At 43.4% G+C, this 25,319-nt stretch overlaps 1 protein-coding gene and 1 long non-coding RNA gene across 21 annotated transcripts in view; one reads left to right on the plus strand and one right to left on the minus strand.

The window, feature by feature from the left end:
* The window catches only part of USP49 (ubiquitin specific peptidase 49), a 118,382-nt gene that overhangs the window by 7,093 nt on the left and 85,970 nt on the right, over nucleotides 1–25,319 (minus strand). For 8 of the 20 annotated variants that reach the window (XM_054493342.2, XM_054493335.2, XM_054493339.2 and 5 more), the window contains 4 exons: nucleotides 8,782–10,165; nucleotides 6,954–7,158; nucleotides 3,070–3,178; nucleotides 1,968–2,173 (listed from right to left, as the gene is read on the minus strand). In XM_054493342.2, coding sequence (XP_054349317.1) covers nucleotides 1,968–2,173; nucleotides 3,070–3,178; nucleotides 6,954–7,158; nucleotides 8,782–10,137 — 1,876 coding nt within the window. In that variant the 5' untranslated portion in view covers nucleotides 10,138–10,165. Of the gene's footprint in view, nucleotides 1–1,967; nucleotides 2,174–3,069; nucleotides 3,179–6,953; nucleotides 7,159–8,781; nucleotides 10,166–18,890; nucleotides 18,954–25,319 lie in introns of all 20 variants that reach the window. The other 12 variants (XM_063666967.1, XM_054493333.2, XM_054493328.2 and 9 more) reach the window with 3 other exon arrangements.
* LOC129039521 (uncharacterized) lies at nucleotides 189–4,916 on the plus strand. The gene is made up of 2 exons (XR_008503333.2): nucleotides 189–880; nucleotides 2,755–4,916. It is a non-coding gene; the product is annotated as an uncharacterized LOC129039521 (long non-coding RNA).

Consider the following 25,319-nt stretch of genomic DNA (forward strand, 5'->3'; position numbering starts at 1 on the left):
ATATTTCTAGTCAGCAGGCAAAATCAGGAGATGAAGAAAGGGACAGAGAAGTTCTGAATAGAGCCAACCCTCAATTATTGGTGGGGGAACGGACAGGTAAATGAAACTGACAGACTTTTGTGTATCCACTGGCTTTAACCCCACCAAGCCCCACAGTACTGCTTATAGACTGACTGCAATTTTTTTTTTTTTTTTTTTTTTTTTTTTTTTTTTTGAGACAGAGTCTTGCTCTGTCACCCAGGCTGGAGTACAGTGGCGGGTTCTCGGCTCACTGCAAGCTCCACCTCCCGGGTTCACGCCATTCTCCTGCCATTCTCCTGCCTCAGCCTCCCGAGTAGCTGGGACTACAGGTGCCCACCACCACGCCCGGCTAATTTTTTGTATTTTTAGTAGAGACAGGGTTTCACCATGTTAGCCAGGATGGTCTCGATCTCCTGACCTCGTGATCCACCTGCCTCGGCCTCCCAAAGTGCTGGGATTACAGGCGTGAGCCACCGCACCCGGTCGACTGACTGCAATTTTTATCTTTGTTTTCTTCAGGCTTTTTCATTGTCCACTAGGGCCTTCTAGAAAGATAGCTGCGATACTGCAGGCTAAGCAATGGGGAGATGAGGAGGAAGAGGAGGAGGAGAGGAGAAATGGAAATAGAGGGGAGTGATGAAGGAAAATTTAGAAGGAACAAAAAAGTATTTGTTCACAGGCTCTGGCTGCCCCAAGGGCTGTGCAGTTCAAGAAGAGTGAACAGCTGAAAACACATCTGCAGCCCATCAGTCAGTGCAGTAGCTGGAAGACTCCACTCTGGAGGATGAGGACCTAAAGCTCCTTTGGAGGGGCCCTTGCATCCCCACACTTCCATGGCAGGGGAAGTAGTAAGAACATAGTAAGTACTCAGTAAATGTTCTCGGCTTTATTATAAGCTGCGGCTAGTGAGATTCATACAATATCTCCTTGAGGTTACACAGGTTCTACTGTTTCTGCATAACCAAGAAGGAAACTGGGGTGTGCAGAAGTAGCATTACCACAAAACAGTAATATTATCAATAACCAATACTTTTGATACTACAATATCTTCCAACACTGACTGAATAAGCACTATGTGCTAGGCAACTGCTCTTTTTATTTATTTATTTGAGTCAGGATCTCACTCTGTTGCCCAGGCTAGAATGCAGTGGTGAAATCATAGCTCATTGCAACTTCAAACTCCTGGGCTCGAGCAATTCTCCCACCTCAGCCTCCCAAGTAGCTAGGACCACAGGTGCACACCATTACGCCTGGGTAATTTTTAAATTTTTTGTAGAGATGGAGTCTCGCTATGTTGCCCAGGCTAGTCTTGAACCCTCGGCCTCAAGCAATCCTCCCGCCTCTGCCTCCCAAAGTGTTGGAATTACAGGCGTGAGCCATTGCACAGGGCCTAGGTCCTGTTCTAAGCACTTTTACACGTCAGTTCCTTTTAATTCTTAGAACAACCATACGTTGTTACTTAGTGATATACCCAAAATTTGAATCCAACTTTCATAATTCTTTTTATTTTTTTTGAGATAAGAGTCTTGCTCTGTCACCCACGCTGAAGTGCAGTGGCATAATCTTGGCTCACTGCAACCTCTGCCTCCCAGGTTCAAGCGATTCTCCTGCCTCAGCCTCCTGAGTACCTGGGATTACCAGTGCCCGCCACCACACCTGGCTAATTTTTGTACTATTTTAGTAGAGACGGGGTTTAACCATGTTGGCCAGGCTGGTCTCAAACTCCTGACCTCAGGTGATCCACCCACCTCGGCCTCCCAAAGTGCTGGGATTACAGGTGTAAGCCACGGCGCCCAACCCAATTTTCACAATTCTTTCCACTGGACTTTGATGTATGTAATTTCCCTCTAGGTAATCCATGGGATGGAAATAAAAGGAAAACAATAAAATGTGGACAAATCAACCCCTTTCCGTGTCCCCCACCCCACAGAGTAAAGCGCACGCACCTCCCTCTGTGTTGTAGCAATAGGCTGTGTAGTGTCCTGAGCCAAACCCTTTCCCGTGATGCATGACCACTGCGGAGAGATCATAGGCAAAGGTCTCTTTGTCAAGAGAGGAGAGCATGTCCCTGCAGCAGTAAGGTTCCATGGTTAATACCTGGTCAAAGACGACATGGACCCCAATCTTCTCTCGATGATTACGGCCAGACCACCTAGAACATGGATATAAGCTTGTTACTAGTAAAAACTGGCATATATAATCGTAGGTAGAGGTAGGTATTAATATAACAGGGAACTGAGAAAATTTAACCTTCTGGTTTTGGTTTTCCCATCAATAAAATGGTGGTAATCAATGTTCACACTTATTTATTTATTTATTTATTTATTTATTTTCAGACAGGGTCTCACTCTGTTGCCCAGGCTGCAGTGCAGTGGTGTGATCGATAAAGGCTCACTGCAGCTTCAACCTTCTCGAGCTCAGGTGATCCTCCCACCTCAGCCTCCCGAGTAGGTAGGACTATAGGTGCACACCAACACGCCTGGCTAATTTTTGCATTTTTTGTAGAGACAGGGTTTTAACCATGTTGCCCAGGCTGGTCTCAAACTCCTGAGCTCAAGCAATCTGCCTACCTTGGCCTCCCAAAAAAGTTCTAGGGTTACAGTCATGAGCCACTGCGCCTGGCCCATTTATTTGCTGTTAATGTTCCATGAAGTACTCTAAACCTAGAGATCCCTAAACAAGCAATTAAAGCAACAGTCTTTTTGTAGTTTCCTGCCTGTGCTTCTTTTCCAGATTATTTTATACTTCATCCTGAAGATGAATCTACATAAGTCCAAGCCAGGCTAGAAAATCTTTAAGCACAGACACCCAGTGCAGGCTGGATAATTAATTAACACAGGAGCATAAGAGCAAAAGCCCAGTCCTGCTGGGCTCCCACATCAATTTGCCTTAGTGGATGTGAACGGTTTAATCTCCATGGAAAACACGAGGTCTCAAGTGAAAAGGCTTCCCCTCCCAACACCATGGAAGACATTTGCCCTCACCAAAGCCTTTGGAGCAGCTATTCCCACAGCTCTCACCCAGCTGGGACTCCCACAGCAAGCTCACCTGAATCTTTTAAGGTGCAGCCGGAGAACCTGAGGTAGTCTGTAGATCATTAACTGCTTTCTAGCTTCACTCAGAACAAGGGGTTTGGGATTGGATTTTCGTCGTTTGCCTATGTGGTTTGGGAAGGTATAAGACATAGGTTGTGAGGAGTTTTTTCTAGCTATGGCAGAGACAGTGACTTGCCATTCAATATGCATTCTCCATATTTCTCAGTACCTGAACCTCAATTTTTTGGGAGGGCGCAATGTGACACTCTTTATGACTGTATTTCCCAGCTTCACACGCCTGCATGGTGTGGCCATGGAAGTTCTGGCTAAGATGAAATGAATGACTGTGTGAGACTCTGCTTAGACAGGGCTGACTCAGTTGTAAGGTGCATCCCTTTGGCCTTCTCACTATCTGAAACCGCTGGAATTCCTCCTGGACCAAAAGGTAACTTTGAAGACAGAAGTCTTGCAATAGGATAGTAAAACAGAAAGACAGAAATAGCTTGGGTCACTGATGACCATGCAGCCACCATGCTGGCCCTGAATGTCCTTCAGACTTGTTTTATGTAACAGAAAAATAAAATCTCTCATTTTAAGTCATTGTAATTTGGGTTGACTGTTACAAGCAACTCAAATCTTTCCAATTTTTGCCATCAGCAACTTTGCGTATAATGGAATATAATGGTGCAGCAGCAAGCACATAGAGTAGAAGCATATGTTAAGGCTCCATGTCTTCACAATGGCTTATAACTTCAATTATGATACCCCACAATATGATTTTAAAAAGCTTTTTGTTTGCACTAGGTAAGCCTAATTCTACTTCCTGCTCACAACTAGTTGTGTGCTAATGGATAAGTTATTCAAAACTCTGAACCTCAGTTTCCTCACCGGTAAAATAGGGAATAATGCATATATTTCAGGCTTAGGAAAAAGAGGATAAGATTACTAAATGATAGAGTATTTAAACACATTTTTCTTTAGCATGATTTGCTTATGGCATATTCAAACATTTAGAAAATAAACTGTTGGTTCTATATTTTTATGCTTTGTGTAGTTTTTGAAACATATTTCCTAGATAAAAGCACACTGCTGGACATGCAAGGACAAAGCTGACAGGTAGGCTAAATTCATCTACTCCAAAGCAGAACCAGTGATCAGTCTCTAATTTTGTTTCTAACTGTGCGGGAAATGCATTTCTCGAAGTCCTGGCTTCAAGCAGTCCTCCCACCTTGGCCACCCAAAGTGCTGGGATTATGGGTGTGAGCCCACTGTGCCCAGCCTTGAGGAAATGCATTTCTAAATTTCAGCAAATAAATAATGGAAATAGAGTTCTCTTAGTTTCTATCAGAAGCCTTTCCTGTAACCATTTACTGATGACTGTTTTGTAATATTAAATTGGTAAATGGATGAGAGTAGAAAATTAGTGGTCTACCGCAGTCCCTGCTAATTGTCTTGAGCTGTTGATATCATGGGCTCAGTGTTTGAAGAGCAACTGGGCATCTGATTCCAAGTCCTGTCTGTACTACTCATGAAAGGTAGCAAATCACAGCCAGATGATGTATCACAGAGCTTTCTCTGACAATAGGATGTGGAGGTGTTAACTTCTCATAATAGACTGCATCAGAATGAGTGTGCCATAGGAGAAGCTTTTACCAGGGTGTAGTCATCACAATACGTGGGGGCATGAACAGAAATGGAATTCACAGAGGGGCTTGGCCTTATTTTATATTCCTATTCACCATTTTTTTGAAAATTACTGCAGCTCTGGCTAGGAACCCTGGCAGTGACTGCCACCCTCAGCAGAGGGAGTATGTGAGCTAAGATGAAGACAATACAGAGTCAGGCTTTGTTTCCGTAAAATGAAATTCACAAAGAAAAAGAAATTACTGATTCAATTGAGATTGATCAGTTCTGTCTCCATTTCATTAAGCTGGCCAGGAAGACAGGTAGAAGACTGACAGTTTTGAAACTTCACAGGCAACAGATCAATGCATCTCATCCCCTCACCATAGGTTTCCTTCTCTGTCATTATTTGCACTTGCCTAGAGAAATCCTGATAAATTGGCACATGTGACAACCAAAGAACAATCCTTTCTTGTAAAGATAAACAAAAGTTATTTCTTGCCTAATCTATCATATCCAAAAATGATGGAGTTAAAGCTGTTAATATTCTTTTGTTCCTTACAAGTAAAAGGCTTCAGGAATCACTGTTTTCTTTTTTTTAAAATATTACTCTAATGAAACAATTTGATTCACCTGACTCTATCTCAAAATGGAACAGGATAGGTGAGTCTATAGTTAACCAGGTATAAAATTTCAAATTTTGTTTTGAAATGGCAAAATGATATCGAGCATAACTTTGTGGTTTTTGTTTTTGTTTTCACTAAAAGAGGTCTTGCTGTGCCACCAGGCTGGTCTCAAACTCCTGGCTTCAGGCAATCCTCCTGCCTTGGCCTCCCAAAGTGTTGGGATTACAGGTATGAGCCACTACACCTGGCCTCAAGCCTGACTTTTGATTTTTGTTCTGATTCTTCAAAGAGCAGAACAGGTTTCCCACAATTTAGCTTTTTTTTTTTTTTTTGAGACAGCATCTCGCTCTGTCACCCAGGCTGGAGTGCAGTGGCGCCCACCTCGGGGCCTCCCAAAGTGCTGGGATTACAGGCATGAGCCACCGCACCTGGCCTAAGATTTTTTTTTTCTTCAAAACTGGTAATGTAAACTATTATGTGACTGAAAATTGATTTCTAGGTCTCTGCACAATCCATTAACTTTATACTTTTAGTTTCCAAATCTATATATGCTACAAACCCCAAACATAGGCATCCACATATCTGTTCTGCATTTCCTCTGTCCATACTGGATTAGCAGAAGCATTAAGTGTTAGTGTGGCAAGACGAAAAGGCCCTGATAACATGCCTCTGTAACCATATGTAAAGAGTTCCATTTTAAAATTACAGACAACACAGAAATACTTCCGTATGACCCTCTCTGAAATGTGAACTTTTCAGGCATGTGAAAAATAAAAACAAAAAGCAGAAAATATTTCACGAAGCTGCCACTGAGCAATGCACCTTAAGACTTGCTTTCTTGGTTCCACTGTACCAATCTTTAGCATCACTTTTGACAGACATTAAGTCTACCAGTTCAGTACAAAAGCTTGCTTTTCTGATATCGCACCCTTCAGAAAGGCTATACCATCTGGGTTTAGATTAAGTAAGAACTGTCACACTCTACATTCATGAATTTAAGCAGCAGCCCCATAGCACTAAGAAGCTAAGTAGTAACATTCTCAGAGTCCCCATTTCAGGAGCCACGACTTTGAAATCCCTTCCAAGATGACAACTAATGTCAATCAGGAGGTCAATTAACTCCTAGGTCTTTGTTTCATTTTTTTTGTTATTGTTGTTGTTGTTTGAAACGGAGTCTCGCTCTGTTGCCCAGGCTGGAGTGCAATGGCGCGATCTTGGCTCACTGCAGCCTCCGCTTCCTGGTTCAACCGATTGTCCTGCCTCAGCCTCCTGAGTAGCTGAGATTACAGGCACCTGCCACTATGCCCAGCTAATTTTTGTATTTTTAGTAGAGACGGGGTTTCACCATGTTGGTCAGGCTGGTCTCAAACTCCTGACCTCAAGTGATCTGCCCGCCTTGGCCTCCCAAAGTGCTGGGATTACAGGTGTGAGCCACCACGCCCAGCCTTGTTTTGTTTTTTAATACATAATTAAAACAAGTCCATGTTTTTTGTTTTTAGAAAAATGAGAGAAAAAGATCTTTAAAAGATGCTTTAGAACCATTCAATATCATTAGTGTTACTTTTGACTAAAGAGGACAAAGCAGCACCTTAAACTGATATTCCAGTTATTCTTCCCCACTACGCCCCCTCCTCCACACAGCACTCACTGTTACACTGGTCACAAGCGTAGATTCTCCCTTCCAGGGCCTCTGTCTCTGTGAACTTGGCCAGCATCTCAGTGAGCAAGCACTCTGTCTGATTCAAAGGGACAAACCCCTTTTCTGTGCAGTGATAGCGTTCAGGGAATTCCAGGGATAGGTCCCAAAAGGGCTCAATGGTATTGGATTTGTAATTGCATGATATACATGTGACCTAGAATGAAAAGATTGATTTACAGATTATATAACTTCCATGCTTCCTGTGTACAGTTTTACTTGCTTCATAAAAGACACACTTTATCAAAACTAAGTGTATAATTTTCAAAAAATGGTAATATTAAAATAATAAACATAACTTTAAAAGAATTAGAGTATATTACTTCTGATGTACATTTCTAACTATGGGATGCTAGCTGGAATTTAAAAACCATACTGCATAGAGACTATACTAACCCCCCTTTTCTCCTCTCCCTAAATATGTTCTACCATTCAATAGTACAGTAGTACAGACTGCAAGTTATTATGCAGTCACTCAAGGGATCAGTCTGACAGAGAGATTTGCAGGTCCCTGCCTGCTTCCCTCACCCTGGCATTCCTCCTCTTGACTTCAGACCTTCCATGGGGCCCAGCATGCCTCTCTTTTTGCCTTTGTTACCTGCAGAAGCCCTACACTGAACCCCTCTGTCTGCAGAGCCTCAAAGTGCTGTGATTAGACCTCCACTCCCACTAAACCTTCCCAGGTGCACCTTTCTTCCTAAGGGGAGGGGAGACAGAAGAAGTGCTGATAAATACTCCCCTTTTACATGCTCAAAAACAAAAGCCTAATTAAACTTTCCCTTTCCATCCCATTCATCATTCTTTCAAAGCCCTAAAAACCAAGACAACAAGCATAGTGTAGAGGTTTTACCTGACTCTCTTAAGTTACTCACCAACCCACCCCCCACCACGTTTTTCTGTTTTTTGGTTTTTTTTGAGACAGAGTCTCCGTCTGTCACCCAGGCTGGAGTGCAATGGCGCGATCTCGGCTCACTGCAACCTCCGCCTCCTGGGCTCAAGCAATTCTCCTGCCTCAGCCTCCCAAGTAACTGGGATTACAGGCATGCGCCACCACGCCCGGCTAATTTTGTATTTTTAGTAGAAACAGGGTTTCACCATGTTGGCCAGGCTGGTCTCTAACTCCTGACCTCAGGTGATCCACCCACCTTAGCCTCCTAAAGTGCTGGGATTACAGGCGTGAGCCACTGCGCCCGGCACACCCGCCCTTTTTTAACCAAAAAATACTCTTTCTGCATATTCTCACAAGGCCTTATCTAAGAATCTTTGCTTAGGTTACATGGCTAAAGATCCAGGAAATAAAAGGTAATGGGGAACAGGAAGGAGGCTTGCACTGGCCTTTAGCATGCTCCCAGCTACCTTCCTTCCCTGTATGTAAAGAAGGGAGATTGCTCTTTCAAACTATTACAGAACCAGGGTTACAAGCAATTTGAGGGAAACTCTGTTCCCTCAAATTGATCAAAGGATGGCACACCAACAATGGATACTTAAACAATGAGAATATTATATTACCCCTATCTTCAATAACAATTAAAGATATTCACTGAAAATTAAGCGATGTGGAAAGTTAAACTAAAAATCTGGCCGGAAAGACACTAGGCAAGTTTCCCCAAAAGGCCACCATAATGTACAGTAGAATGAAAGGTACAATGGCCACCCTCCAAATTGCATAATCACAGCAAATGTGGGCTACTCTTATTAGCCCAATAACCCGGGGAAGGCACTCACAGAAAGCCCAAGCTAACATACAAGCCTCTCATTGTCATGGTAGGCACACACATACCTGACTGAGCAGCTGCCCATGAAATATGGTATTCACCACCTTTAAGACCTGTTTGGTGAGCTTCCTCTGGGAGAAGGGGATGAGGATCCGGCGTGTGGTGCCCTCAGACTCGAGTTCCTGCTGCACCTTGTGCAGCAGCTCGCAGAGAAATTCCTGCGCGTCCTGTTGGTCGTAGCCGCGGAAGGCAGGGATCAGGCTCCACACTGAGTGGAGCATGGCGAAGGGCGACACTAGGGCCCACTTCCCGGACCACATGACTCGGAAGAGGGTGTGCAGTTCACGGCAGAGGGAAATGTGCTTTGAACTCGGCTCCTTGTTCTGGATGAGCTCCAGGCTCCGACTAATGGAGGCCCCACCGTTCCAGCAGAAGCCCTCCCGCTCGCATGCCTCGGCCCTGTCACTTCTCAAGGACAGCTCCGTGGCCGAGCTGTTGGTTGGCTTGCCAGAAAGCTGAGTCTTCCCGTTGGTGGCTTTGGGAAACAGATGTTCCGTTTTGGAAGGGTCAAGGTTGAGGAAACATTCTCGGAACTTCTGGAGGTGGCTGAGCACCTGGAGGATGGAGTTCATGTAGCAGGTGTTGCCCAGGTTGCGCAGGCCCGTGACGCCTGGGGCCATGGCCGGCTGGCGACGCAGCTTGAGTGTGGCGGCAGGCGCTCTGCGTGAGGTAGGGAGGGCGGCGGGGCGCGAGGCAGCCGGGCCCGCTACGCGGGGCGTGTGCAGGAGCAGCCGTGCACTCTTGCGCGGAGGGGCGCTGGCCAGCTCCTCCAGCAGCCGCCGTTTCACCTCGCGCCGCCGCCTCCGCGCCTCCTCCTTCTTGCGCTCCAGGGCCTCCTCCTGCCGCTGCTGCTCCAGCTTCGCCTGGCCCCGGGAGCTCTTCTCGAACCACAGCCGTAGCGTCCTGGCCAGCAGGCGCTGACGCCGGTACCACAGAGCCCTGAGCATCTGTGGCTGTCCCTGAGGAGCGCGCTGCGGCGGGACCACGTCCTCACCGGAAGCCATGGACCGCAGCGTCCGCCCACGTCTCACTGGCGTGTCCTGTTTCTGGCCCCGGACCGCCAGGAGGGAGCCTCTTAGCAGCTTCAGGTCCCCCTCTGGGTTATCATTGAGCACGTAGTCCTTGCACAGGTAACAGAACACGTAGAGATCCCGGACTTCCATGGCTAGCGGGTGTCCCGTCTCCTCAAAGTGTTTTAGGGCGTGGTCCTCAATGTAGCGGCCGCAGGCCACGTGGGAGCACTTGAGGCAGGCCCACACGGACTCGGTGGTGGCACACTCTAAGCAGCACCACTTCTGAGGGTTCAGGATGGAGTGGTCCTGGGCGAGCCGTAACCGCCCTACATGTTTGCATCTATCCATGTCTTATAGAAGTCGCCACTCTCTCAACCTGGCACGACAGAGTCCCCAGAAAAGAAAAAGAAAAAGAAAAAGAAAACACTTTTAGAAAAATATTTTCCTTTAAAAAAAAAAAAAGTAAAAGGCTTGCAATTGATATTTCAACTCTAGATTCATTTTCAACTCCAAATTGGTTCCTTTGAAAGTTAAAAAAAGGCACATTTGGTATAAAGGCAGAGAATTACAGGACAGGTAAATTACTTAAAAAGGAAGACTCTTACGGAAGGGTTAGCACAAATTTGAAACTTTCTGGTGTTTCACATACCAGTGGGAGAGATGAAGAGCCTCAAATAAAAAGTCAATTTTAGGTCGATTGCAATGTTTTTCAAAGCAGAGGATAACATGATATAAGATAAAAATAAGAAAAAGAAAGTCCTCACCAGTACAAAGTATCATTTTTATGAGACGTGACTAAGGAACATTGTATATGTGGTTTTTTGTTTTGAGACGGGGTCACTCTGTCGCCCAGGCTGGAGTGCAGTGGCGGAATCTCAGCTTACTGCAACCTCCACCTCCCGGGCTCCAGCGATTCTCCCGCCTCAACCTCCCAAGTATCTGGGATTACTGACGCCACGCCACCACACCCGGCTAATTTTTGTATTTTTAGTAGAGACGGGGTTTCAACATGTTGGCTAGGTTGGTCTCGAACTCCTGATCTCAAGTGATCCGCCCACCTCGGCATTCCAAAGTGCTGGGAATACAGGCATGAGCCACCGTGCAGGGCCATATATGTGTTTTTTAATTTATTTTTTATGTTTTTTTTCTTTTTTTGAGGTCGAGCCTCCCTCTGTCACCCAGGATGGAGTGTAGTGGTGCAATCTCAGCTCACTGCAACTTCTGCCTCCCTGGTTCAAGCGATTCTCCTGCCTCAGCCTCCCAGGAAGCTGGGATTACAGGTGTGCGCACCACCACACCCGGCTAATTTTTTTGTATTTTTAGTAGAGACGAGAGTTAACCATGTTGGCCAGGCTGGTCTCGAAGTACTGACCTCAAGTGATCTGCCCGCCTCGGCCTCCTAAAATGCTGGGAATACAGGCATGAGCCACTGCGCCCAGCCAACATCCGTCTTTTTGAAAAGAACATCTGCATCTTGTAGTAAGGGTGGGAAAACTTTTACCTTCTTTACTGAAAGGAAAGGTAAGTAAAGAACTGGACAAATCTGACTTAGGACAAGAGGTGAAGTGGCTACTGGTATTATAATATTTAACCAAACTACCGAAACAAAAGAAAAAAAAGCAACGAATCTTCCAGCTGATATATATGAAAATGCTTTTTAAAACAGTAGTAACATCCTAAGCATGTTTTTTTTTTTTCCTCCCAATAATGCTTCTTCAATATTGTTCATCAGAGAAGCCTTGTGGGCAATTTCTCCAAGGGAAAGAAGCTATACAACTATTTTTTTTTTTTTTTTTGAGATGGAGTCTTGCTCTGTCACCAGGCTGAAGTACAGTAGCGTGATCTCACCTCACTGCAACCTCCACCTCCCGGGTTCAAGCGATTCTCCTGCCTCAGCCTCCCGAGTAGCTGGGACTAAAGGCGTGCGCCACCACGCCCAGCTAATTTTTTTGTATTTTTAGTAGAGACAGGGTTTCACCATGTTGGCCAGGATGGTCCCGATTTCTTGACCTCGTGATCCGCCCACCTCAGCCTCCCAAAGTGCTGCGATTACAGGTGTGAGCCAACACGCCAGGCTGCTATACAACTATTTTAAAAGAAAACTTTTATATCTTTGTAACTTTGAAAGGCGTTTTCCCCTCAATACCAGAACTTAAAATTCCTTAGGCTGGGCACCGTGGCTTGCACACTTCGGGAGGTTGAGGTGGAAGGATTGAGGTCAGGAGTTCAAGACCAGCCTGGCCAACACAGACCTGTCTCTATCTAATCTATCTATCTATTTACTTATATATTTATATATTTTGAGAGAGGGTCTCTCACTCTGTCACTAAGCCTGGAGTGTGGTGGTGTGATCTTGGCTCACTGCTGCCTCCACTTCCTGGGTTCAAGTGATCCTCCCACCTCAGCCTCTAGAGTAGATGAGATCATAGGTGCATGCCACTATGCCCAGCTAATTTTATGTAGAGATGGGGGGGGGGTCTCACTATGTTGCCCAGGCTGGTCTTAAACTTCTGGGCACAGTGATTCTCCTGCCTTGGCCTCCCAAAGTGTTAGGATTATAGCTGTGAGCCACCACACCCGGCCTAGTCTCTTTAAAATAAAAAAAAAAAGGCCGGGTGTGGTGGCTCACGCCTGTAATCCCAATACTTTGGGAGGCCGAGGCGGGTGGATCACCTGAGGTCAGGAGCTTGAGACCAGACTGACCAACATGGTGAAACCCCATCTCTACTAAAAAAATAAAAAAATTAGCCAGACGTGGTGGCAGGCGCCTGTAATCCCAGCTACTCGGGAGGCTGGGCAGGTGAATTGCTAGAACCCGGGAGGTGGAGGTTGCAGTGAGCCAAGATCGCGCCATTGCATTCCAGCCTGGAGGACAGAGCGAGACTCCATCTCAAAAAGAAAATAATAAAATAGGCCGGGTGCGGTGGCTCACACCTGTAACCCTAGCACTTTGGGAGTCCGAGGTGGGAGGATCACAAGGTCAGGAGATCGAGACCATCCTGCCTAACGCGGTGAAACCCCAACTCTATTAAAAATACAAAAAATTAGCCGGGCATGGTGGCGGGCGCCTGTAGTCCCACCTACTCAGGAGGCTGAGGCAGGAGAATGGCATGAACCCGGGAGGTGGAACTTGCAGTGAGCCGAGATTGCGCCACTGCACTCCAGCCTGGGTGACAGAGCGAAACTCCGTCTCAAAAAATAAATAGATAAATAAAAATTAAAAAATAAAGAAAATAATAAAATAGGCTGGGTGCAGTGGCTCACGCCTGTAATCCCAACATTTTGGGAGACCGAGGCAGGTGGATCACCTGAGGTCAGGAGTTCGAGACCAGCCTAGCCAACATGGTGAAACCCCGTCTCTACTAAAAAAACACAAAAAATTAGCCGGGTGTGGTGGCAGGCGCCTGTAATCCCAGCTATTCGGGAGGCTGAGGCAGAAGAATTGCTTGAACCTGGAGGTGGAAGTTGCAGTGAGCCGAGATTGTGCCATCGCACTCCAGCCTGGGGGACAAGAGCAAGACTTCGTCTCCAAGAAATAAAAAATAAATAAAAATAAATAAATAATTCAATTCCCTAAAGATAGTTCCTCTCTTTTTTTTTTTTTTTTTTTGAGACAGAGTCTCACTCTGTTGCCCAGGCTGGAGTGCACTGGCATGATCTTGGCTCACTGCAACCTCCATCTCCCAGGTTCAAGCAATCCTCCTGCCTCAGCCTCCCTAGTAGCTGGGATTACAGGCAAGGGCCACCACACCCAGCTAATTTTTGTATTTTTAGTAGATATGGGGTTTCACCATGTTGGCCAGGTTGGTCTTGAACTCCTGACCTCAGGTGATCCTGAGGTCAGGTGACCCGCCTCAGCCTCCCAAAGTGCTGGGATTATAGGCGTAAGCCACCGTGCCCAGCCGGTAGTTCTCTTTCAAGGTGAATTTCTTTCACCTCCATTTGTTCTCTACTTTTCATTTCTGTGAGCAAATGCAGTTTCATTATTATGAGGTCAACCCAGAGAAGTTCTAAATCCAGTGTACTGTGAGTAGCCCATTTTCCAGATGCCGTTTTTGGCCTAGTCCTATTTATGTGTGCCAAAACCCACAAATAAATAAATATACTGCAGGACCAAATTAGAGATTCTTCCCTTTTTTATTGCCTGTTCCAGATGGCAGAGGCATGTCTTTATATAAGAAACCCTCAAATCACACAAAGGGAAGCGACCTAGACTACCTTCAATCAAGCCAGATCATGATTTTCTTATTGCTAAGCACCCTTTACATCATTTTTCTGGATGTGTTTACCCACTTTCTAACAAGATATACAGTAGCCTCCCTTTATACATGGTTTCACTTTCTGAGGTTTCGGTCACCTGTGGTGCAGTACAGTAAGATACTCTGAGAGACCACATTCACATAATTTTTATTACAGTATATTGTTGTAATTGTTCTATTGTATTATGTTATTGTTTATTACTGTGCCTCGTTTATAAACTAAACTTTATAGGTGTGTATGTATAGGAAAAAAACATAGTATATATAGGGTTCGGTACTATCTGTGGTTTCAGGCATCCACTGGGGGTCTTGAAACATATCCCCTAAGGATAAGGGGGGAATACTGTAATCTTCTTCAGAGAGGAGATTATGTATATTTCTGTTTTTACCCCCTTATAATGCCAAGACTTGTGGGTGCTCAACTCTTAGTGGTCAAAAGTATTCTGTCAGAATTACCCTCTCACACAGTCTGGAATAGTATTGAAATAACCATTTTTGTTGATTTTTCTTAGTGCACAGCCAAATCAAAACACAGAAACATTAAAAGATGGAATAGTAAAGAAATGAATTTTCTTCTTGCTACTTAGTACCAACTAAGGGTACAAATTGGGTACACATTGATGCTTACAACTAATTCCTGGGACACAAAAGAAAGTAATGAAGGAATGAAGGGGAGGGAAAAATATCAAGATGCAGACAATTCCCAAGTTTCTCACTCTCACTAATTCAATATTCTTTGAAAATGTAGTCCCTGAACTATCTACCAACATCCGAATTCCCCAGGCTACTTGTTATATATATAGATTTCCTGGTTACTACTCCAGTCCTGATGAATCTGAACCTGGAGAGGCTCCTAAATCTCAATGATTCTTTTTTTTTTTTTTTTCAGACGGAGTTTCGCTCTTGTTGCCCAGGCTAGAGTTCAATGGCGCGATCTAGGCTCACCACAACCTCCGCCTCCCGAGTTCAAGCAATTCTCCTGCCTCAGCCTCACAAGTAGCTGGGATTATAGGCATGCACCACCACACCCGGCTAATTTTGTATTTTTAGTAGAGACGGGGTTTCTCCATGTTGGTCAGGCTGGTCTTGAACTGCCGACCTCAGGTGATCCGCCTACCTCGGCCTCCCAAAGTGCTGGGATTACAGGCATGAGCCACTGCACCCGGCCAGATGATTTTTTTGCACATTAAAACTTTAGTACAGGCCAGGCATGGTGGCTCATGCCTGTAATCCCAGCACTTTGGGAGGCCGAGGCGGGCAGATCATGAGGTCAGGAGATTGAGACCATCCTGGATAACACGGTGAAACCCCGTCTCTACTAAACATACAAAAAAATAGTCGGGCGTGGTGGCAGGCGCCTGTCCCAGCTACTCGGGAGGCTGAGGCAGGAGAATGGCATGAATCCGGGAGGTGGAGCTTGCAGTGAGCCGAGATCACGCCACTGCACTCCAGTCTCTGGGCGACAGAGCGAGACTCCGTCTCAAAAAACAAACAAAAAACAAAACAAAACAAAACAAAAAAAACTTTAGTACATTAATCCAGTAAATTGTACAGGGATGAAAGACTCTTCATAGAAATCAAAGAAAGAATTTTATTTCTCAAATTCTTCCACTTAGACTAATACTGTCCAACAGAACTTTCTGCAATGATATATTCTCTATATATCAATGAGAGGGATATCAATATTTTCTATCTGTATATATTCTCTATGTATCATCAATCATATATATCGATATATTGAGACTATAGAGAATATATACAGAGCTGTCCAGTACTATAGTAACTAGTCACACGTGACTACTGAGCACTTGAAATGTGCTGGTGAGACTAAGGGACTGCACTTTTAACTTTAATTAATTTTAAGTCACATGTGGCTAGTGGTTATGGTTTTATATTAAGACAGCATAGACTTAAACACACCAGGACACTATCTTTAGCTTGCTCTGCTTTGCTTTTTGTTTCCTTTCCTTCGAAAGATTCGGTACTAGCTAAATCACATCTGAATAGCCTCCTCTTACAACTCAAAACCTGATGCCTGGCAAATCCCCATTTTAGCCTTGATGTGTCTTCAGGAATTTAATTGCTACCAAGATCTTATCATATGAAATACAGCAGAGCTTCAAATCCTACAAAGAGAGAATTATTTCTGTAAATGAATATAGCAACACCACACCCAGAACACTGATGCCTTGCGAAATCAACTCCTCTGCTAAAAAAAATATGCTGGAACAACCAAAAGCCAAAAGAGAAGAACACTAAAAAAACATTCCACATCCTCTCCATGGAGAGCTGTCAAATGAAAAGGGCACTCTGGAAATTCTTTCTTCTGATTTCATTTTCTGATCTATAAATCTGCTGATCACACACATCCTCTCCTGCACAGCCCTTTTCCCATTACAAATCTGTCGTGGCGACTCACTAACCTGCCATATGGGCAGAGTAAATCCATTCAGGAAAAACACAGGGCTACTTTGCACCTCACCATACTGATTTAAGCTAGGCAGACCAGCTTCTCTAGAGGAAAAACATGTATAATCATGAAATGGAAATCTCCTAAGAGTGACACAAAAGATAAAAGCCACCTTAACCAACAAACAAAATAGAGAATAAAGAGAATACCACCTCAGGTATACCCAGGTCAAAAAAGAAAATGTGTTTAACTCACCCCTTACACATACTCTGAGCACTTTATTTCAGAATAGGGCCTAGCACCCATTTGGCAAAAAGAGGAATTCTATTTTATATTTTTCTGATGTGTACAGGTTTCCCTTCATATTCTCAAAGGCCATCATTCTAACATTTCCACTTAAAATGTACATCATCCAGTGTGACAGGCAACTAGTACCCAAAACTGATCAACTTACAGTATAGTTGGGAAAGAACATGATGTGTCTGAATACTTCTACATCAGCAAGTTTTAAATAGATCAGCAGCTTTAAATAAATGTCCTGCACACCCTTGGTCGATCTGCATATAAGGAAAGTAAACCTGACAAAATATCAGCTTTTGCCTTTTTAATTACCATAGTTTTATTTTAAAAATCTGAATCAACTGGAGCTAAGAACCATAATCAATATTTAAAAGCATTCTATAAATATCACTAAGTATTAAATGAAAAGATAATTAAATCTTTTCAACATTTATCTTTTGTTCTGATGAAAAACTTCTAGATTTATCATATAATTTTTTAAAAAACTCTCCATATGAGAGATGACAACATTAGGATTCTAAATATTTCAAAAAATCTATAGCTTGAAAATATGATGCCTTTTAATTGGAGTATTTCAATTATTCTCAAATAGCAAATTTCTCAGCAGGTCTTAACTGTGTAACTACATCACCAGAAATAAAATTTCTGGGGGTTGAAGGGGAATCAAGAAAAACAAAATGGGGAAAAAAAAGAGGGTAAATCTACTTTAGAGAGAATTCCATTTCTTCTCGCTCTCTCATCATATTGATTTCTCCTCAGTTGTTAACTAAGGACCGTAGAATAATCCTGCTTGGTCTTGGTGAGACCAAGTGGCATAAATTCCAGCTTCTGAGAGAGTAGACACTATGGTAACATGCTGACAGCCTTCATTTACATAAAAGAATACTAATTACGTGGTATCATCAACATCTGTGATTCTGCTCACTGCCATATGCGACAGCGCTGGGTATTTTAACCCTTTAACTTACTAAGTGTACCTAGAATTACATCTACCACAAAACCTGCATAGACTGCTTAAAGAGACACAGTGAATACACATTTACAAATAATGAATGTGAAAAATGAATTTCATTTTCTGCTAACATTTCCAAGAAGTATGGGAAAACATAATCTAATATCAATATATAGTTAAGAAAAAGATTTAAAATTCAAGGTAGAAATCAAAACAAAAACAAAAAGGGGGCCGGGTGCGGTGGCTCACACCTGTAATCCCAGCACTTTGGGAGGCCGAGACGGGAGGATCACGAGGTCAGGAGATCGAGACCATCCTGGCTAACACGATGAAACCCCGTCTCTACTAAAAAATACAAAAAATTAGCCGGGCGTGGTGGCGGGCGACTGTAGTCCCAGCTACTCGGGAGGCTGAGGCAGGAGAATGGCATGAACCTGGGAGGCGGAGCTTGCAGTGAGCCAAGATCGCACCACTGTACTCCAGCCTGGGCGACAGAGTGAGACTCCGTCTCAAAAAAAAAAAGGGGCGCGTGGGGCAGAAACTGAGAATGGTAGGGTTAGAGAAACTGTTCAGAAGTCCTTTGCTAAGGGACAGTGGATGAGGGAAGAGATTGCTGAATGGGCAGAGTGTCCTCACAGGCTGCTGCATTTTCCCATTTTCCCTGTCAGTGCCATCGTCTCTGAATAGGGGGTGGGTGGATGAGGGGTAACCTATAAGTCATAGTGCAGCTCAGAGACCCCCTGGAGAGGCTGAATTCTCTAAGAAGGGTTCGGAAGCGCTGACAAAATGTGTTCTTAGCTCTCTGACCCAAGAGCTGGAATGTCCACTTATGCAGCAGCTCTTGGCCACAGTCAACAAGACCTGACATGCTAGGTGTGCCAGAGCCCTTGTGAGGTGTGCTATCACTCATTTGTCATCAGTAATCAAGTGCTGATGTTCAAGAATGAGTGTCTAATCATAGGTTACAGCAGATGTAAGGTTATGCCAGCATGATAATAGCTCACTTGCATTAGGATCTGCTTTCTGCAATGAAAAAGGAGTAGAGTTCATCTAGGGAACTGGGCCTGGCATACAACACTGGTTTGCCCATGGAAAGGGGCTATCCCTGTGGCCATGCAGGGAAATGACAAAGGCAGAACACCTGACATGGCACAAATGCTTTGTTCCACACCCTCCGTACCTTCATCCTCTGCTCTCGTTTGCTTCCTTCCTCTTGCTACAAATATTCTCAAGTGTCTTCTGTCTAAAAAGAGAGAGAGATACACAGACAGACAGACAAAAGTTTGCCCTGCCTCTAGACTATCCTTGACACTATTTTTAGATTCTTTCTCCTTCTGGCAAGAGTAATGTGCAGGTACATCCTCCTCACAATTCACTCCTTAACATCTCCTTTTTGTAGAAACTGTTTTCTCAAAGGTCACTAGCAGTTTCCTTATAGCTAAATTCATTAGCCTTTTCTCAATCCCCATCCACATTTTTTCTACACTTAATACTGCACAAACATTCTCTCTTGAATTTTAGACAACTGTTCTTATCTGGTTTGCTTCCTGTGTCTGTAATTACATCTCTGTTTTCAGGTCTCCCTTCCTTGAAATTCAGGGTTTCCTTAATGCTCTGTCGTCAGCTCTCTTCTCAATTTTATCTATTTCCTAAAACTTTAAGCATCATTTAAATACAGGATTATATATTTTGATACTTTTTAAAAACTAAAAATTATTGGTAGTTTACATGCCATAAAATTCACTCATATAAAGTAAAAACCTGATAATTTTTAGTGTACTCACACAGAGTTCCACACTCTATTATTATTATTATTATTATTTTATTTTTTAAATTGAGACAGGGTCTTACTCAGTCACCCAGGCTGGAGTGCAATGGCATGATCTCAGCTCACCACACCACAGCCTTTGCCTCCTGGGCTCAAGTGATCCTCCCAAGTAGCTGGAAGCACAAGCGTGCACCACCATGCCTAGCTAATTTTTTGTATTTTTGGTGGAGATGGGGTTTTGCCATGTTGCCCAGGCTGATCTCAAATTCCTGAGCTGAAGTGATCTGCCCACCTTGGCCTCCCAAAAGTGTTGTGATTACAGGCATGAGCCACCGCACCTGGCTATTATTATTATTTTAGAGACAGAATCTCGCTATACTGCCTAGGCTGGACTCAAACTCCTGGGCTCAAGTGATCCTCCTGCCTCAGCTCCCCGAGTAGCTGGGATTATAGGCACATGCCACCACACCTGGCTCCCACACATGCTTTTTTTTTTTGAGACAGAGTCTCGCTCTGTCACCAGGCTGGAGTGCAGTGGCGCAATCTCGCTTACTGCAACCTCCGCTTCCCAGGTTCAAACGATTCTCCTGCCTCAGCCTCCCGAGTAGCTGGGACTACAGGCAGACACCACCATGCCCAGCTAATTTTTGTATTTTGAGTAGTAACGGGGTTTCACCATGTTGGCCAGAATGGTCTCAATCTCTTGACCTCATGATCCGCCCGACTCGGCCTCCCAAAGTGCTGGGATTACAGGCGTGAGCCACCACGCTCAGCCTTTTTTTCTTTTCTTTTCTTTTTTTTTTTTTTTGAGATGGAGTCTTGCTCTGTTGCCCAGGCTGCAATGAAGTGGCGCAATCTTGGCTAACTGCAACCTCCGCCCACTGGGTTCAAGTGATTCTCCTGCCTCAGCCTCCCGAGTAGCTGGGATTACAGGTGCCCACCACCATTTTTCTTTTCCTTTTTTTTTTTTTTTTTGAGATGGAATCTCGCTGTGTCATCCAGGCTGGAGTGCAGTGGCGCTATCTCAGCTCACTGCAACCTCTGCCCCCTGGGTTCAAGCAATTCTCCTGCCTCAGCCTCCCGAGTAGCTGGGACTACAGGTGTGCACCACAATGCCCAACTAATTTTTGTATTTTTCGTAGAGAAAGGGTTTCACTGTGTTAGCCAGACTGGTCTCGAACTCCTGACCTAAAGTGATCCACCCACCTAGGTCTCCCAAAGTACTGGGATTACAGGCATGAGCCACTGCACCGGGCCACTCCCACACATACTTTTGAATCTCAGGTTGAATTTTCACATAATAATATCTGCTTTATGGTATACTACTATTAATGATATTTTCAGGATGAAACTACTGAACATGTTTTGTACTTTTTTGTTTGGTAGCAGTGATGATCCTGTACTGAGCTTATACATATATAGTTTCATCCAGGTCTCCTGGTGATCAAGATCTGTAAGACGACTGATGGGTGTTAAGGAGATGCCACTTGTGGTACAAAGTTAAGCAAGCTGGCCCTGAAGGGATCATACTTTTTGATTAATTAACTTAATATTCTTGCTAAAGAGTTCTGTACCTAAAACCTAACCCCTTTTCCAGGAGGTCAGCTGACTGGAAGCAAGATGACAAAAGAAGACTGCTCATATTAAATTCAAGGATTCTGAATACACTGGGAGAACACATGTGTATACACACACACACACACATGCACACACACATGCATAGACTTAGAAATGTTATCCTTGACTTTCTGCAGAGGAGAAGTGGCAACCAAAAGTGGATGAGAACCAGATTGGCTGGGTAAGGATTAAGCTTCAGAGCTTAGTAGTTTGTGCTGCCTCCAGATCAAAGGGGCCTACTTGCTACAACCTGGTGAGGCCATTCATAAAGCTGATGTTAAACAAGCATGACATGCATTTTGAGCCACCCCAGGATCCTGTCCCGAATTTATCCCACTGCTTAGGCCCTGCTCAATAACAGTTCCCTCACTAACCTGGGGAATCAGCTCTGTCCACACCTTGGTCAGCTAACCCAACTTCCCTATGAATCCCAACACATGAATGTTCCAACCAATGGAAGAAAGATGTCACTCACAGGCCAGAATTTTTCTTAAGCCAAGAAAGGATTATCCTGTGCAAGAGAACCCCTGATCTCATTTCCTAACTCTTCCTTTTACTGAAGATAAGCATTATACTCTGTCTTTAGCCATACTGTATATGTGATCCAATGGCACACAGATCAGCTCCATTAAGTGCAGCACATGTACAATGAGACTTGCACAATGCAAACTACTTCCTGTGTGTCATTCTGATTGGGATTACCACATTAGTATTAAGAGTCTCCCTAAAGGAAAGTGGGGATAAAAGTCTGTACAGAAATGAAAAGATTTCTCTTTTTAAAATATTTGTTGAGATTTTGTGCTTTTGAAATGGAACAGGAAATCAACTGGGGAGAAGAGCCAGATACAAGGTTGGGTTTGGATAATAAACCCCCAAACAGCATGTGGATATCTGCAAGCAGGTATTTAGAATATCTATACAATAAAACCCGTAAGGAGAAACCCAAAAGCCACTCAAAGTCTTTTGTTTTGTTTTGTTTTGTTTTAGCATGATCTCCCTGACAAGCTAGTGATAAAACAAGGTCCAAACTAAAGGCTCCCTGTTCTCTACTGCCACGTGGGAAAATTTTATCCCTACCACTGAGAGAATCAGGATTTACCCCTTCTAAAAGCTGACCAAAGGAATCATGGTTCATCCCTGTAGTATGCCTCTCTAACACCATGTTCTCTACAGCAGCTAGACAGGCAATCGTAAAAAAAATACATACATATATACATATATCAAAGTGTATATATGTATATATGTCAGACTTTCTTGAATTGTACCCTTGAAATATGTGTGGTTTATTTTATGAAAATTATACCTCAATACAGTTGTCAAGCATTATTCAAACACATACACAGATATGAGTAATTTACTCCTAATAAAATAGGGGATGTAGGCAGTGGCTTCTTAAAAGTATTAGGTGAAAACTGACAGGAAATGTTATAATAGATGGATAAGGCTGACAATACCTAACTCTACTGATCAATTTTGCATGAAACTAGGGCAACTAGACCTCCCTGATTCAACGCCATGAAAGGTTCATAGCAGCATTACATATTATAAAATACTCTTGCTAAAAGAACTGAGCCTGAGTCCCAAGAAGCCTTTGGATCTAACTACCAGGTTATAGGAAACATAGGAGCCAAGAACATACTATCATAGGCTGCAGTTAGCCAAATCACCAAATCAAAATGTGGCAAATGCTACAGGATCAGTCAGTCATATGGGTTCTTTAACAAATAAATGGCATGAGAAAAAGGCAAGTGGGAGTGGATTTGCTCTAGATTATCAGAAACCTAGAGACACAGCAATCAAATGCAATCTGTGGTTCTTACTTAGATCCATACTTGAACAAACCAACCATAAAAAGATATTTTTGAGATAACTGGGGAAAACTGTTTTAAAATACTGTCTGTATCTAGCTACACCATTAGTTTTTTTTTTTTTTTAAGTTTTATTGAGGTATAATTGACATACAGTGAGCTGCACATATTTAAAGTTTATAATTTGGTAAGTTTTAACATATGATATAGTTGTGAAACCACTGCAATTAAAACAATAAACACATCAGTCACCCCTAAAAGTTACCTTGTGCCCCTTTGTAACCCGTTCTTCCAGCTTCCCTCCCTATCACCACCCTTAGTCCACAACTAGAGAAACTGAACATGGACTAAGTATTAAATGACACCAAGTAATTATTAATTTGATGTGATAATGGTGCTGTGGTTCCATTTTTAATCTTTGTATGTAGAAATACCTCTGATATATTTATAGGTGAAATATTAATATTATGATCGATATATGGAATTTGCTTTGAAGTACTCCAGGAAAAAAAAATAGAAGGACAGAAAAAACAAGACTGTCAAAATGTCTATAATTGTTGAGGCTGGTTGACAGGTACATGGAATTCATTATACTATTCTCTTTATTTTGGGGTATGCTTGAAATATAACATAAAAATATTTTTAGGCCAGCATGGTAGCTCACACCTGTAATCACAGCAATTTGGGAAGCCAAGGCGGGCAGATCGCTTGAGCCCAGGAGTTCAAGACCAGCCTGGACAATATGGTGAGACCCCATCTCTACAAAAACTACAAAAAATTATCTGGGTGTAGTGGCATGTGCCTGTAGTCCTAGCTACTCGGGAGACTGATGTGGGAGGATTGATTGAGCCCGGGAGGTTGAGGCTGCAGTAAGCTGTGATTGTGCCACTGCACTCCAGCATGGGCAAGACAGCAAGACCCTGTCTCAAAATAAATAAATAAGTAAGTAAATAAATAAATAAAATACTTTTAAAGACAAAAAAAGCAAACAATATATCAGTAGTGAGAGAAAACCTTGAGATACAAGCTATTCACAAATTAGATAGGTTATGAGATACTCTTCATTTTTACCATCATTTCTAGTTTTACTTTGAAATGTACCCTTTGAAAAATACCTCCCACCTCATCCCCCACACCAAATCAAAGTGGTGCAGTTTTTCTCAGTAGTGTTAGTCACAGAGATTGCCTGCATCAGCCTTTCTGTCTGGGCCTCAAGTTGCCCCCAACCCCACCACCCTACCAAATCTCTTTCAGTAACCTCGTCAGATTTTTATCCACAATTTGTCCACAAAATTTCCTGATTATCTCTGTCTTTGGAGGGCATGAAGCCACTTTAGTCAGTCTGTTGAAATGCCCTTGCTTAGCCAAATGTTGTTCTCTCTTTCTGAAACTTCCCCTTTACTGGGAAAGAAAAGTCCGAGGCCGGGCATGATAGCTCACGCCTGTAATCCCAGTAACTTGGGGAGGCTGAGTTGGGTAGGTCATTTGAGGTCAGGAGTTCAGGATCAGCCTGGCTAACACGGTGAAACTCTGTCTCTACTAAAAAATACAAAAATTAGCTGGGTGTGGTGGTGGGCGCCTGTAATCCCAGCTACTCTGGAGGCTGAGGCAGGAGAATTGCTTGAGCCTGGGAGGTGGAGGTTGCAGTGAGCCGAGATCGCACCACTGCACTCCTGATTTTTTAACAATTCTGCTCCTTCCTCATGGACTCCAATTATCCAGATGGAAAGAAGCTCATCCTATACATTTATAAGTCTCACTGTATTCTCAGCAAACAACAGCACAAAAATTATATATTTAAAAATCCAATATTTTTATTTTTCAGACCCCAGTCCCATAAAGGTTACCCCCAGTCTACATGACATTGGTTTTACAAAGCAAAATCTGGCCACACAGATCCAGCACAGTATTCACAAACACCAACCAACAGGTTGGTTTTCAATCATAGAAAAAATGTGAAAAATAGCACTTAGTCTAGTTTAAAAAGCCTATTGAATCCATAATGTATGTATAGTAGAGTAATAGAATACTAGTGCTACCACTGTAACAGTTAACTACCAAATGTATTTTCTCTGAGAAAATTATTTCAAACTTGCAACTTGAGATGCCAAGAATTGCTTTCCCAGCTGCAGCTCAAGCAGTGAAATTGGGAATCTCCCTCCTCCCACTTTCTCCACATGGCTGAAGAGGGCTTTCCACACATGGTCATTTGTATGGCAGACACATATACATTAGGAACTGTCTGCAGAGAAAAAAAGGAACAATTTCTGTGAATAGAAAATAAATCTGACTGGAATTTACAAATGGATCCTCAAGATTAGATGCTTGTGTTGGTTATTTTGGTGGTTGTTCTAAGAAATGGGAACCCGTCTTCCTGATGTCCTGCTGCTTAAACGACAGCAGTCCATTTAGTTCT

The sequence above is a fragment of the Pongo pygmaeus genome, chromosome 5 (assembly GCF_028885625.2).
Source record: "Pongo pygmaeus isolate AG05252 chromosome 5, NHGRI_mPonPyg2-v2.0_pri, whole genome shotgun sequence".
NCBI classification, from domain to species: Eukaryota; Metazoa; Chordata; class Mammalia; order Primates; family Hominidae; genus Pongo; species Pongo pygmaeus.